This window comes from Cupressus sempervirens, chromosome 10 (assembly GCF_028749045.1).
Source record: "Cupressus sempervirens isolate cs-2001-9-10 chromosome 10, ASM2874904v1, whole genome shotgun sequence".
Lineage (NCBI taxonomy): Eukaryota > Viridiplantae > Streptophyta > Pinopsida > Cupressales > Cupressaceae > Cupressus > Cupressus sempervirens.
The window spans coordinates 853,215,314-853,232,066 of record NC_143127.1 but is presented as its reverse complement, the minus strand read 5'-3'; the positions used below and the strand labels follow the sequence as shown (position 1 = coordinate 853,232,066).

General features: G+C 35.7%; 1 protein-coding gene across 5 annotated transcripts in view; it reads right to left on the bottom strand.

Annotated features, from left to right (window-relative positions):
• Positions 1-16,753, bottom strand: part of LOC149536689 (ubiquitin-NEDD8-like protein RUB2) — a 231,204-nt gene that overhangs the window by 15,357 nt on the left and 199,094 nt on the right. Inside the window, exon 8 of one of the 5 annotated variants that reach the window (XM_089803009.1) lies at positions 14,290-14,294. The exons of the other annotated variants lie outside the window; for them this stretch is intronic. Coding sequence (XP_089659135.1) covers positions 14,290-14,294 — 5 coding nt within the window. The remainder of the gene's footprint in view (positions 1-14,289; positions 14,295-16,753) is intronic. 5 annotated transcript variants of the gene reach the window in all.

Genomic DNA, 16,753 nt, shown 5'->3' with positions numbered 1-16,753 from the left:
TGTAACATTTAATAGGGTTGACCTTTCACAGGGCATCACTTCAAAATAGTGAAAAAAAGTAGCATGTTACTAGTGGTTTTCCCAAATTGAGTTTCCACGTTAAATCATTATGTCAAGTGTGTTGATGAATGTGTTGTGTTTCATACTTTACATTTTTGCAATTTGACTAGACAATAACTTGTAAGTTTTAAGTATTCACATATTCATTTTTTTGCATCCACGAATATGAGTGTCTTATGGGTTCACTAAATTAAGAAAATTTTTATTTGTACATCTAGACCTTGAATAATTGATTCACCACCCTCCCATTTATTCTGAAGAGTTACAACAATTGGTATCAGAGCCATTTGCTTAAGAAGACTAGTTTGAAGGTACTAGAAGCACAAAGATCAAGATGTCAAAAAGAGATGTACCCAAGCTTAACAGAGATAACATTTTTGCATGAAAAAGTTTGATGAAGCTACACCTTGGAGGACTTGGAGATCATACATAATCTACCATTTTAGTGAAATATGTTGATCCAATAGGAGCCCTAACTGCTAAAGATATGAAAAAGAAGAAAGAACACAATCAGACGATGTTGGAGATTGCCTCTACCCTAAGCTATGCTAAATTTGATGATATCAAAGGACGTGACACTACAAAGAAGATATGGGATACCCTGACTACCATCTATGGAGGAGAAAAAAATGTTCAAAGAGCCAAATTTGAAAGTCTAAGAGGTAAGTTTGATGACATGAGAATGGAAGAAGGTGAAAATATTGCTCAATATGTTGCTAGGACAAAAGAAGTTTTTAGTGCAATAAAAAGTGCTACTATTAAAATAGATGATGATACTATATTAAGTAAAGTCTTGAGGACATTACTACATGTTTAAGCTATTAGAGTTTCTGCAATTCAAGAATTGATATGTATACTAGGAAATAATCTAACCCTTGAAGGTCTAGTAGGTAGACTTATTAATTTTGAGCTATCTAACTTTGACAATTACAAACCAGAAAGTCTTGAATCTACTTTCAAAGCTAAATTATTATTGAAAGATTCTAATGGTACAAAGTAGAAGAAGAAGAAGAAAAAGAAGAAGATAAAGTATGCATCCGGTGACAGTGATACAAATGAGGAAGACATTAAACAATTGGAAGTACTACTAGCAAGAAGATTTCATAGAGGTAAAGACAAGTTAAAAGGTAAGTTACCCATCATTTGTTTTAATTGCAATGAACTTGGTCATATTGCTGCAAGATGTACACAAAATAAGAATTACAAAGAAGGAAACAAGTACAAAAATAGAAGAGAAGATGACAAAAGAGATTACAAATACAAAGGAAGGAAGTCATGATACATTGATAAAGAGGGAAGCAAAGATAAGTCTAATGAACATGATGATGAAGTGGTGTATGTTGAAATGAAGGATGAATCTGATGAGGATGAGGCAACTACACTTGTGACTCATGTGAACAAAAATGATAAGTGGATCATTGATAGTGGATGTTCACATCACATGGCTGGAGACAAAAGTAAGTTCATTACCTTAACTTGTTATAAAGAAAATAGTGTAAGATTTGGTAATTATGCACCATGTTTGGTAAAAGGAAAAGGGTCCATCAAACTCACAGACACAATTTCATCTAAAAATGCTTACTATGTTGAAGGATTAAATTATAACTTGTTAAGTGTGTCACAATCAAAAAATTTGGGATGCAAAGTTGAGTTTGAAAATAATATTTCTAAGATATATGATACTAATAGAAAGCTGGTTGGAAAAGGTCATCAAATTAGAAGTAATCTATTCTATCTAGATATAGAGGATACCACTTGTTTTGTTACAAGATTTGATGATGTATGGCTATGGAACAAAAGGTTATGTCATGTTAATTTTGATAACTTGGTTAGTATCAGTAACATGAAGAAAGTTAGAGGATTGCCTAAGTTGAAGAAACCTAATAATATAGTGTGCAAACAATGTCAGCTAGGAAAAATGACAAAGTCAAGCTTTAAGAGTAAATGTTATACCTCTAAAGAAATACTAGAGATTGTTCATACTAACTTATGTGGACCTATTCATGTGCAAAGCTACAAATGAGATAAGTACATTATATTATTTGTTGCTAAAAGAAGAAATAGGTCTATAATGAACTGTGCCAAAACACTTATGATGGAGAAAAATATTGCTCTGAAATAATGGAGAAAAGCTATAAGTACTGATGTTTACACTTTAAACTATGTGCAAGTCCAGAAAGGTACTCACTCAACACCTTTTGAATTATGGTATGGATATCCACCCAATGTAAAATACTTTAAGGTATTTTGAAGAAAATGTTATATTCTTAAAGATGTTAAGAATGGAAAGCTTGATGCAAAAAGTGAAGGAGAAATATTCCTTGATTACTCCATAAGAAGTAAAGCCTATAAGTGTTCAAATTCTAACACTATTAAAATTTTGGAAAATGCAAATGTGAATTTTGATGAATTTACAAAAGTACATGAGGCTAAACTTGTGAAAGTACTAGAAGAATACAAATCATTTGTATACTTCTATGAAGGAATGCCTATTGAAGAAGATGTTACAAATCAAGTTGGAAATTCAAGAATGTCAAGTTGCATTCAAGAACTAAGCTACATTCAAATGTCAAGTTGCAAAATGAAGAAAATACACATTCTGACTTTGAAATTGATATACATGAAAGAGATGTTGAGATACCTGATAGAGATGTACATAGTGACTCTAAAGCTAAGAGACAAAATGTAGATACAAGAACTGAACCAAGAATATCTAAATATGTCAAAAGACATCATCCTACAAATCAAATCATTAGAAACAAGCATGCTATACCAATGAAAAAAAGTAGAGTGACAAGTGAATCATGTTTTTTAAGCATGAAGGAACCTAAGACAATAAAAGACGTGTTAGAAGATGATGACTGGTACAAGGCTATGGAAGAAGAAATTAAATAGATAGAGAAGAACAAAATATGGAGCTTAGTTCATGGACCAGAAGATAAGAATGTGATTGGAACCAAATGGGTATTCAGAAATAAGCTAGATGAGAATGGTGAAGTGACAAGAAACAAAGCAAGATTATTTTGCAAAGGATATGCACAGGAAGAAGGAATTGACTATGGTGAAACATTTTCCCCTATTGCAAGAATGGAAGGAGTAAGAACTCTACTTGCTTATACTACATGCAAAGGTTTCAAAGTTTATAAGATGGATGGTAAATCTGCATTTCTAAATAGCATACTGGAAGAGGAAGTCTACATGGAACAACTAGAAGGATTCATTGATGTTGACAATAAGAACATGGAATGCAGACTACTCAAATCTCTATCTGGATTGAAACAAGCACCAAGAGCGTGATATGAAAGACTTCATACTTATCTTATGAAGATTGGATTTGAAAGGATTGATGATAACAAAAAATTGTACATGAAGACAAAAAAGACAAAGGTATTTTATTATCTAAAATATTTGTTGATGATATCATATTTGGAGGAAAAGATTCTTTATGTAAGAAGTTTGAAAATTAGATGAAGCAAGAATTTGAAATGTCTATTTTTGGAGACATCAAATTATTTGTGGGACTACAAGTATACTAGATGAAGTATGGTATATATATCACTTAGTCAAAGTACATCAAAGAGATATTGAAGACATTTGGATTAGAGGAATCAAAACTAGTAAGTACACCTATGGTGACAAGATTTAAGCTATTAAAGAATGATGATTAAGCTGAGGTGAATCAAACATTATATAGATCCATGATTGGAAAATTATAATATGTAGTGCATAACATACTTGATATTGCATTTTTTGTAGGGATAGTTGCAATATTCTTTGTAGATCCCAAAGAGAATCACTTGATGGCTATGAAGAGAATAATGAGATACTTAAAGGGAACCAAATAATTTAGTTTATACTATAAGAAGAATGAAGAGTTTGAACTAAGAGCCTACATTAATGTTGATTGGGTTGGAAACATTGATGACAGAAAGAGCACCAGTGGAGGAACTTTCTTCTTAGGAAAAAGACTAGTTACATGGACTAGAAAGAAGTAGAGTTATACTTCCCAACCTACTACTGAAGTAGAATATGTTGTTCCTACTATCAACTACAAAAACATTTTATGGATCAAATAGTTACTTAAGGGAATGAAGGAAGAAATCAAGGAATTGGTGATACTTTATTGTGACAATACAAGTGTTATCCATATATCAAAGGATCAAATAATGCATACAAACAAAAAGCACAGTGCAATGAAGTATCATCATGTAAGAGAGTTGGTTCAAGATAAAGAGGTGAAAATAGAATATGTTAACACAAAGGAGAAAATTTTTGATATCTTCACAAAAGAATTACCTAAGGATGCTTACGAGTATCTAAGAGGTAAACTAGGGGTGATACCCCTATCAAAGGCTATGTAAGAGACAAAGGGAGTGTTGGGTGATGCGACGCGCTCCCCTGCCCATAGGTGGTTAATTATGTGGTGTTCCATGTTCACTAATAGTCATTATTTTTGGTACAATGGCAAGTGGGACCTACAATTGGTATTAGAGCTTGGTTTTGGCCTGGTCATGGGTTCAAATCTCCCCGGTGCCTTCCTGACCCGTGTAAGCACCTGGTATGCACGTCGAGGGGGAGATTGTTGGGTGATGCAACGTGCTCCCCTGCCCACAGGTGGTTAATTATGTGGTGTTCCATGTTCACTAATAGTCATGGTTTTTGGTGCAACGACAAGTGGGACCTACAGGGAGTGCCTTGCATCAAAGAATCTAATGTTCACATAATACAAACTGATGCAGTGGATCTTACTTTAGGAACTACCTAAAGTAATCTCAGAGATGAAAAATTCAAATCAGTCACAAGCAAGGTGATAGATGGAGAAATTGAAGAAACTACAAAAGCTTATACTACATACATTGAAGATGCCAAGTGTTTGGTATATGTCTTTGGCATTTTTGTCAAAGAGGGAGAAATGGTAGACTTTGATCAAAAGCTAAGAAGGAGAAATGAGCAAGATAAGAGAGGGAGAAAGCAATTAGAGAAAGAATTAGAACAAAGAGGGCGTCATTGATCAGAGAGTTAGAAGGATAATTATCAGAGGGAGATATTCTTTTGATCAATTTAGTATGAAAGAGAGGCATAAGAAGGAACTCAAAGGGAACTTTATATTTTTTTAACCTATTTACAAGATGGAAGTTGCTGATAGAGTGAGCAATTTCAATACAAGTTTTCTTTTTGGTATTGCCTTGCTATTTTTACCTAGTTAGTGTGATTGAACAAAAATGTTCATCATTTGATTGACTTGGTTGATCAATTTGGTTTGCCATCAATGCCAAAGAGGGAGATTGTTGAAATCTGATTGAAAAGATCATTGATTAGAAATATTTTTATGAGGGAGATTATTATGTGTTTTAATCATTTTTTTGTCACTGATGTTGAACCTGCTATTTTCTAGTAAGAAAATTGCTTATAAGATTCAAGTAATATCACTTAGCTGATTGATGAGGAGGATTTGATCAACAAGATGCAACAAAAGCACCTACAAGAAAGGTGGAGTTATGATTATGTAATGAAGTACAAGGATCACTTAAGATAGTGATTACATGATGTATTGATGATCTACTTAAGGTTACAAATGTTGGCTACACTAAGAAAGTTTATAAGAACATGTCAAAACAAAGCTTATCTACCAAGCTTGAACGAGTGGATAGTAGGGGTTGAGCAAAGTTAGTGATATTTGAGTAGAAAGTCAGTTGGAGTTGAGTGAAAGAAAATTCTAGTGGATGTTGAGTAAAGTTTAGTTAATACTAAGCACCAATAAACTTTAGTTGATGTCCAGTAATTTTTTAGTTGATGCCAACCACCAAAAAAATCCAATTGATGCTGAGCAATGCAATATGTTCCAAGCATTAGAATATTGATAATGGCAAGCTATTGCATTATGAAAAAGATCATAGATTCACCAAATCTAAGTTGACAAGTTTATTTTCTTGAAACTTTTGAACTAGGAGGAAGAAAAGATTAATGAGCTTGTGGCACAAAATTTTATGTAAACCATTTTGGAGGAAAAATCTAATGGATTCTAGGAAGAAGTTTCTAGAAGAGATACAAGATATGGGGTAGATACATTATATCCTACCTAATCCATGAAAACCCTAAAATGGATGATGGAAAATAGGTATCTTAATTTCCTATTTATAGGAATGTCTAGTCATGAAGCAAGGTTGTCAAATGCATGCATCCAAGGAGGAGAAGGAATTAAAGAGTTTTGCTTCACCAAGTGACCAAGAGAAGAATCTAAATCGCATACTAAGCAAGAAGGCTTAAGGAGATTTATGCTTGAAGGGTGAACAAGCTATTGGAACTGCAAAGTGTAAAGGACAAGCAGAATGGAGGACTAAATAGAGATCTATAATCTACAAGAGAAGTTGTAAGTTGTGTAAGATCAAAGCTCTACTATTACTCTCTAATAATTGTATCAGTGTAGGGTAAATCCTTTGGATTTTACAAGGTTGACTTAATAGTCATTAGTAAACCCTTTAATAGGGTGGCATTCCAAGTGAATGGCCTAAAGTCCTCTAACAAGGCTCACTTTTAATTGGGTGATTGAAATCTTTTAACTAGGTCACATTTAACAGTGCACATTGTAACCTTTAACAAGGTTGGCCTTTCAAAAGGCATCACCTTAGAAGAGTGAAAAAAGAGTAGCATGTTACTAGTGGTTTTTGTTAGAGTAAAGCGTTAATTTAATTTCATTTATTAAATTCACTTTAGTCCCTTCTTAAGATTTTACTTTATGCACCTTTTGCATCTCTATTTAATAATTAATTAGTAATTATTAAATGGCTTTTCCCTTTTAGGTTACCCTTTTTTGGGTTTTGATCTCATTTTATAAGGATTGATCTTTTTTGTATTTGGTTATCTTTTTCATTTCTGAAAATACATTAGCACATTTTTCAAAGAAAAACCCTTTGCCTCCTCTTGTCTTTTTCTTTTGTTATAGGATTTTGCATGCAGGTACTCGAAGACATTGTGGATTTTTGTTGATCAAATCCTTCATGGTATCAGAACCAGATCTGCTACAACTTGTTCGTTATTTGGAGAAAAAGGAGAACAAGGGTTTGTTAGAACAGATCTAGAATTTTTTAGGTATTTTTTGAGAAAACAGGGGGGTCACTGATTTTTGAAGCAGGTTGAGACCAAACAGACATCACAAATGGATCCAAAAGGTGTCAAAACTCCTATTTCCATATAAAATTTGTCCGATTTGGACAAAGTTGATTTGGGAGGCAATTTTTTCTTACCCAGAAGGCCATATGGCCTCCTACACGCAAATCGAGGTAATTTTTTCAAAAAAAAATATTAAAAAAGACCACAACCCATTTTCTAGTGCAGGATACTTTTTCTCAGCACCGCAGACTTGTTTCCTGGTGGTTTTTTGCTGATTGTCGGTGTTTGCATCTTAACTGGTTGCTCTGTTTCCCGATGCCGATTTTTCTCCACCCACTGCAAATTTTTTATACTCTGGCTCCGTTGCCTCCAAGCCCCACTCTGCTTTGCCACTTCCAGTAGTGGCGTGTTTTTTTAAAATTATTTAAAAAAAAAAAATATTAAATATTTTTTATTGCTTATGGGGGACCCTTTTTTTTTTTGCGATAACTCTCGCATACAGGGGTCTTTTTCAGTTCCAAAAGAAGCATCGAAAAGCTGGTTTTGAGATGGAGATGAAGAAGAAGGAATTTTTTGGTTTTTTTTTCTAGAATGATACCTGTTTTGGCATTTGAAGTCTGTTGATGACTTCTATCTTCCTGGGGGCATAACTTCTTTGTTATAGCTCCATTTTTTGATCCAAAAAAAGTGCTAGAAAGCTCTTTTCAAGCACTTTCTAGATTCTTAGTCTTTTCACCAGTATTTGGTACCAGTTATTTTTTATTCATATTTGAAGCCTTTTTTCTCTTATCTCATTTACACAATCTATTTGTATGTTGGGGTTCGGTTTATTGCATTGTGGGGGGGCATTTTTATATTATTTTCTGTTATTATATCAGTATATCAAAAAACAAAAAAAAATCCTTTCTAAAACAATGGCCAAGACCACTTCTTCTCTAGAACTTCTGACCCCTCATAATTATCACACTTGGAAGACCTCAATGACTTGGCTTCTCTGGTCAAAAGGGTTGTGGTCATGTTTAGATGCCATTCAACCTGTTCTTTAGAGGCCTTTTGAGGTCATGCAACATCAAAACAAAATGGATGAGGCAATCAGATTGATTGCATTACAGGTATCAAATAGTTTACAGTCTCATTTGGATGGGTGTAATACTCCTTTGGCTATGTGGACCAAGCTTGAAGGCTTGTTTGGTACTGTGAATGAGTTCAAGGCACTTCAGATAGAGACAAAGCTTACAACACTTGCACCGGATTCCTTTCTGACTATTGATGAATTCTTGATGAAGTTTACTCTACAGAGATCCTTGTTGTAGAGTTGTGGAAAGATGAAGACTGATACTGAGTGCATCTATTTGATTCTCTCAAAGCTTCAAGGGAATTTTTAGATATTTGCTTCCGCATTCTATTCCACCAAAGATGCTTTGGGGAATTGATTTTTTATGCCTTCTTTTCAGGTCTTTTGTGATCTCTTGACTAGAGAGTAGTCAAAACTCACACAGTTGGATACTATGACTAGTTCTAAGACAAAGGCATTGGTAGCTCAGACATCTACAGGAAAGTCAAAGACAAAATTGAAGCATAAGATAGATTCAACAAGCAATGAGAGTTCCTCTAAGCCTCCGCCCAAATCAAATGCTCAAAAACCCTCTTAGAAGGGTAATACTTCTAAGTCTGGTGAGTCTTCCTCCAAGACTAAGAAGTATACAGGTGAACCTTGCAATTTTTGTGGCAAGGAAGGAAATCTAATTTTCAAGTGTTGGAAACATCTTGAGGCATTAGAGGAGGCTATGCAGTAGTCCAAGATTGCTTCTCCGAAGCCTCCACCTCCACCTATAGGGAAAGGACATTCTCTTTCTGCACACACATTATCTTCTCCAGCTTCATGGATTCTTGATTCTGGAGCTTCCCATCATATGACACACACTTGATTTGGTTACCTCACTTTCTTAGAGTGTTACTACATAGATTGTAGTTGGTGATTCTTCTTAGCTTTTAGTCACAGGTTTAGGAACTATCTCTTTAGAGGGTGGTTCACTACAGGATGTTCTCTTGGTTCCAGCCATTTCTACAAACCTCTTGTCTATCTTTTAGAGTTGTCATTCAGGCTCTGGAAAGACTATTGAGTTCTCACCACATGATGTGGTTATTCGAGACCTCGATAATCCTAATTTGGTTATTGCTACAGGGAGTGTTGATCTTCAGTCTCACTTATATCTATTTGATGGCTTTGAGAGCTCTGATTCTATAGGTGTTTCTCTCACTACTCATGCAGACATAGTGAGAAAACTTTGGCATGAGAATTTTGTCCATGTCAATTATAGATATCTACAACAGATGAGTACACAGGAGCTAGTGATTGGGTTACCTTAGATCTCTTGTACTGACAGTGTGTGTCAAGGTTGTGCACTTGGCAAATATCACAGAGATCCTTTTTTGACAGGTAGATCCACATGTGCTAAGCCACCATTGGAGTTGATACATAGTGATATTATGTCATTTCCCACTCCATCTTTTTTAGGTGCTCGATATGTACTCACCTTCATTGATGACTTCTCTAGACGCACATGGGTGTACTTTTTGAAGTACAAGTCTGATGTCTTTGATTCATTTTGAATCTTTAAGACTTTTGTGGAGAAGCAGTCTGGTCTTTTAGTCAAGCATATCTACACTAACAATGGGGGGGAATATGTGAATTAGTCTTTCAAATATTTTTGCACTGAGCATGGTTTACAGCATTAGTTCTCTGTTCCCCATACACCTCAACAGAATGGGGTTGCTGAGAGAAAGAACATGACATTATGGGAGATGGCCAATTGTATGATACAGTCTCGTGCTATGAGCTCTTCATTTTGGGCTAAGGCTATCAATTGTGCCAATTATATTAAAAATCAGATGCCTCATTAGGCATTGTGACACATGACTCCTAAGGAAGCTTGGACTCATGTCAAGCTTGATGTTTCTACTTTAAACATTTTTGGTAGTGAGGCTTGGGCATTTATTCCAGATGCTCAACGGAAAGCCATGGAGAAGAAGAGCTGACTACTCATTTTTGTTGGCTTCTGTGAGGATGTAAAAGCATACAGGTTGTTTGATCCTAATTCCAGAGATGTCTTGTTTTAGTGAGATGTTCAGTTTGATGAGTGTTATCCTTCTATGGATCCTCCATCTTTAGCTTCTTCTTCACTACCCAGTACTTCATCTACTCCTCTACAAGATTATGCCTCCTCTGAGGAAGATCTTGAGATTGATCCCCCTTTACCTCCTCCACCAGATGTTCCACGAGTGCCCAAGTGGGCTCATGATATTGTTGGTGTAGTTGGACCTCTGGTAGGTGATCCTACAGATGTTTGTCATACTTGTTCTCAGACTATAGGTAGTGGCCTTTTGAGTCATGCCATTTTCGATGATCCTTAGAATTTTTCACAGGTGATAGGACGCTCATAGTGGGATAGGGCTATGGATGAGGATTACTCTTCTTTGATGAAGAACCACACATGGGATCTTTTTCCTCTTTCGAAAGAAAGAAAGTTGGTTCGGTGTCATTGGGTGTACCATACCAAATATGCTACAGATGGTTCTATAGATAGGTACAAGGCACGTCTTGTTGCAAAGGGTTTTTCATAGGTTGAGGGTATTGATTACTTTGAGACCTTTGCCTCTGTTGCCAAGATGAATTCTATTTGCCTTGTACTCTCTCTAATAGCTTCATAGGGTTGGATAGTTTTTTAGATGGACACAAAGAGTGCTTTTTTGCATGGAGACCTTCATGAGGAGATTTACATGGAGAAGCCTCATGGTTTTGTCCAGGACTCTTCATTGGTATGCCAGCTTAGGAGGTCTTTATATGGTCTCAAATAGGCTCCTAGGGTTTGGTATGAGAAGATGTATTCCTTCTTGCTTGCTTCACAATTCACTTAGTGTCATTCCAATCCTATAGTTTACACTAAGCATCATGGGGCTAACTTATTGATTCTTGTGCTTTATGTTGATGACCTCATCATCATAGGAAGCTTAGTCTCCATGATATAGAGTGTTTAACACGCATTGAGAGAGCAATTCTAGATGACAAATCTTGGACTTATGCACTATTTTTTTGGCCTATAGGTTGTTTAGTCTTTAGATGGGATAGCCATACTCCAACAAAAGTATGCTCTTGATATGCTTCAAAGATTCGACATGCTTGATTGCAAGCCTACCCCTACACCTTTTCAGTCAGGTGTTGTTTTATCTACTACTTGCTCTACTCCTATAATGGATTCCACTCTATATAGATAGCTTGTGGGTAGTTTTTTGTACCTGAAACACACACACATCCTGATATTTCCTTTGTGGTACAACATATCTTAAGCTATATTAGAGGTACAACATGTTATGGCATTCACTACACATCAAGAGATCCTCACATTGTTGGTTTCACAGATTCAGATTGGGCTGGTGACATTGATGATCACAAGTCTACTTCTAGTTTTGTATTTTGTCTTGGTTCTGGTCTTATCACATGATCTTGCAAAAAGCAGCATGCTCATGCATTATCATCTACAGAGGCATAATACAGGGAAGCTGTATTAGCTAGTCAGGAGGTTTTGTGGCTTTGATAGTTGATGAAAAAGTTTGGATTTCCTCCTGATAGTCCCACCTTTCTATGGTGTGACAGTCAGAGTGCTATACACATTTCATGCAACCCTATTGAGCATCAGCGAACCAAGCACATTGACCTTCACATGCACTTCATCAGGCATCTCATTCAGGATGGTGCCTTGACCTTGGAGTACATTCCTACTACTGAGCAAGTTGCAGACATCTTCATTAAACCTTTTGCATCCCCACGGTATCTTCAGCTGCATTCTATGCTTGGGGTGAAGGAAGTTGTCCTTGGGGGGTCTCGATGATGAGTCCTTCCTTCCTTCTTTTACTGCTATCTCTTTTTGGAGTAGAGTTTTTCCCACTAGGTTTTCTCTATTTCTCTATTTCATAGAGATTTAGTTGTTATTGGGTACCTCATCAGGCCTTATTGCCGGGACCCAATTTTTCTTTAAGCTTTGCATTATAGTTTCCTTGCTCTTTCTACATTGTTTGTAGTTGCATTGTTGCTCATCTTAAGGGGGGTGTTAGAGTAAAGAATTAATTTAATTTCATTTATTAAATTTTCTTTACTCCCTCTTAAGATATTTTCAAATTAGAACAAAAGAAGATGATTTCCATATACTTGTTTGACAGGAACTGCACCCTATACTTTTTATAGTTTAAAAAAGGACTTCAAAATAAAATAAAATGAATAAATTCTTACTCAAAAAAAAAAAAAATTATAGGCTTAAAATTCATCTGATTCCATGCATTTCATCAGTTTACATTTTCTTCATATTCTAAACACAAATGCCATTTTTTTTTGTCATTAATGTTGAACTATCACATTTTGATATCCTATTTCTTTATAAAAGGTGACACAGGTTTGTGCTTTTACTCATGTGTCATTTCAAATTCATTCTTCATGCCCTCTTTGAACTCACCAATTAGAAAATTTTCATTTATAGTGAAGGCTAAGATATCAACATAAATGACAACAATCAATAATTTACCATTTGCTACCTTGATGTAGAGAGTGGGCTCACCATCGCTTTTTCTAAAGCCATTGCTCATCAAGTATGAGTCAATCCTATTGTACCATGCCCATGGAGCTTTCTTGAGTCCATATAGGGCACTCTTCAATCTATACACCTTGTATTCCTCACCCAAAACTTCATAACTAGGTGGCTTCTCCACATAGACTTCTTCTTTCAATACACCATTCAAGAGGGAAAACTTCACATCCATTTGATACACCTTTCATTCGTGTTGGGATGAAATTGTTATTACCACATGTATGGTTTCCGTTCTTGCAACAGGGGCATATATTTCATCGTAATCTCTGTCATACTACTACTTGTACCCCTTGACCACTAAACATGCCTTATGCATATCTATTTTTCCTTCAGCATTGCACTAGGTCTTGTAAACCCATTTCACTCCAATTACTTGCTTCTTGGGAGACAAAGTAGTTAACTCCCATATCTCATTTCTTTAAATAGCACCTATTTCCTAATCCATGGCATTACACCATTTCTCTTTCTTCATAGCTTCCTTAAAATAAATTGGATCACTGTTAGAAAATAATGCAAAATTTACACTCTCATCATAACCTCCCTCATACCTTTCATCTTGTCATATCTCCCTTAGACTTTTAGTATTTCTTGGTAATAGGGAAGCAAGACTGGGATCTAAACTTTTAGTATTGCTACTGCTACTAGTTTGCATAATAACTCGGGGATGTCTTGAAGTGCTTGAAGTTGTTGCTCAACACGTAAGGGGTTGCTTTCCTTTTTTCCATTGCCTGTAATTTTCAAGGTTTGATGCTCCATCTTCTTTCTCATCACCAATTTTTTCCTCTTCCACATCAATACTCAACAATTTTCTCAAAATTCTTGAAGATGCGTTAGCCAAGCCATCCCATGATTGATTTTCCAGAAACTTCACATCTCTTGAAATGATGATCTTCTTAGTGATAGGACCATACAATCTATAAGCCTTTGATTTTGAGCTATAACCCATGAAGATGCACTTCACTCCTTCATCATCTATCTTTTTCCTTTGTTCCTTAGGCACTTGTGTGCATATGCTACACATCCACACACTTTGAAGTGCTCAACTATTCATTTGTTCCTTGACCATGCCTCAAGAGGACTCTTGTCACAAATTGACTTTGTAGGATACCTATTGATCATGTACACTATTGTTGCTACAAAATTTCCCCAATATTCAGTTGAAAATCCATTTTCTTTCATAATTCTTCTTTCCATTTCAGAAATGGTTCTATTCTTCCTCTCAGCCACTCCTATTTCATGTAGAGTATAACTGGCTTTGAGCTCTTTCTTTATGCCATTCTTCCTACAAAAATTTACAAAAAAATTGGAGATATACTCCCCTCCTCTATCTGATCTAAGGACCTTTACATAACACATCCACATTCCTTTTCAGCTAGCACTTTAAATTCAAAAAAATTTATCAAATGCCTTAGGTTTGTTCTTCAAAAATACACTCATGTCCTATGACTGAAATCATCTATAAGTTTCATAAAATAAGAACTCCCCCTAATTGAAGTAGTTTGTATAGGACCTACTAGTTAAGAATGCACCAACTCTAATGGTGCCCTAGCCCTTCTAGAATTTTTAGTATTAAAGGGAAGCCTATGTTGCTTACCCAAAATGCAAGCCTCACACTTGTCATATGAATATACTATGCTTAGAAAACCATATACCATTATTTTCTTGGACAATAAATTTAAATCAACAAAGCCAAGATTTCCATACCTGAGATGCCAAATCTTGGAGGGGTCTTTAATCATGCTCCTAAGAACTGACAGATGATGTACTATTGTACATGCATGCTTGGGAGGTGTAGCACTGACTTGAGAAGAGAAGCATGTCTCTATCCTCAAAGTTAACATATGATCCTTTGTCATCTAGAGTGTTACAAGCAATCTATTACTCCCATCCTTTTCATGGATGACACACTTATCATTTTGCATTAGTAATTTGTATCCATTTTGAATGAGTTATCCAACATTCATCAAGTTTTTCTTCATACCAAGGAAAAAATATACATTTTACATCTCCTTCTTCTCACCTTGCTTGGTGTGGACCATGATAGATCCTTTTCCCATTATGGAAATGGTTCCATTATTTCCCATCTTAATTTTAGACTTAAAAGTCTTATCAATAAAAGAAATTAAAGTTTCATTACCACTCATGTGGTTTCTCCAACCACTAACTAGGTACTAGACCTCAGGGTTGTCTTCTTCACCAATGTTGCACATGATAAAGGCTATGGGATTGTTTGCATTTCCCATGTTCACATTAGCCACATTTGCATTTTGCTTTGACTTATCACCCTACTTGTACCAGTATTCACTTGTATAATGCCCATACTTATGATAGTAGTACTATTGAACATTTCTCTTGTTGAAGTTATAATTATTTTTACCTCCTCCAGAGTTGTTTTGAGAGGTGTTTGCTCCCTCTTGGTTGCTTGCTCATCCTGAGCTTTCTGCACCAACATTCCTTTGACCATTCCTTTAACAATCTTTATTTCTTGAGCCTCTACTAGAGCCATTTCTTCCCTTCCCCCTACCTCTTTAATTCTCTTGAGCCTTGAAAGACTACTCTTGGGAAGTTTTTGCTAATCTATTGATCCGGTGCTCATGGATTTGAAGAATTCCCATCAACTCATCCATGGTCAATGTGGTGAGGTCCTTTGCTTCCTCAATGAACATCACCAGGTTGTCATATTTCTAAAGTAAACTCCTCAATATCTTTTCTGCAATCCTGTACTCTTCATAATCTTCTCCATTTGATTTGAGCTGCTTTATCAAAGTGGAGATCCATGAGATGAACACAACAATAGGTTCATTTCCCTTCATCTAAAGGTTCTCAAACTCCCTTCTGATAATTTGTAGCTTCACTACTCTAACCTTATCAGTTTTGTTGAAGTTAGTCTCAAGTATATCCAATGCTTCCTTTGCGTAATTTGTTGCTACAATCTTAGGGAAGATTATCTCTATCATTACTGCCTCAATCAAACTTAATGCCTTTGTATCCTTTGTCCTTGACTCTTTCAACTAAGTCTTCTATGGGTTTGTGAGAGTAGCATGCAGTGTTGGGATTGTGACATCATTGAATCCATTGATCACAAATTCCCACAAGTCATTAGCTACAATTATGGTTTTCATCTTCTTTGCCCATATATCATAATTATGTTCATTAAAAGATGTTGGCTGCTGCCATATCTTTCCTGCATCTCCTGCCATGTCAATTTTCTAGAAAAAACAAATGCCCTAACCTACTATGGATGTGGAGCCACAAAGCTTTGATACCATGTGAAAAATAAATCACAACCCTTAAAAGTTGCTTGCCAACAAACAATACTAAGTGATAGTTTTCCTTGACACAAGAGCCCATGCCAAGTGGCAAGGAGATGGTATCGAGTTACTTGGCATGTGAAGGAGTTGAGTGAGCTCAGCAGCAAGAGGGCAACTCGACACAATGTATACCAAGTGAGCTCAGTAGAATGGATGCCTAGTGAGCTCGGTTACTATTACAAGGTAGAGCTCAACATAGAGGATGCCAAGTGAGCTTAGTCAATAACAAGGAATTGAGTGAACTTGGTAAGGACTGAATAGAGAAACTTGGTGGACTTAGTAAAGACAACACATTTTACAAAAATTGAGTGATCTTTTAATAGACTTCTTGTCTAAAAATTTCCCCTACTAAAACACAAAGAGCATAACAATGAAGCTTCCAAGTATGAAATTCTCATATAAAAAATACCATACAATAAGAAAGAGAGAGGAGATAATAAATATTTGTATACCTACTTTCTTTCTTGCTTTCTATTCAACTAGGCTAAACTATTACAAAATCTAGGCGTATTTAGCTTCAACCACAAAACATTAGAAACTTCAAATTGATAAAACTAAACTCAAACTTAAAGTTACATTTCTAAAGGCTACATATAATGAGCCTAGAGCAATCACTACTTCACATGACAAAGC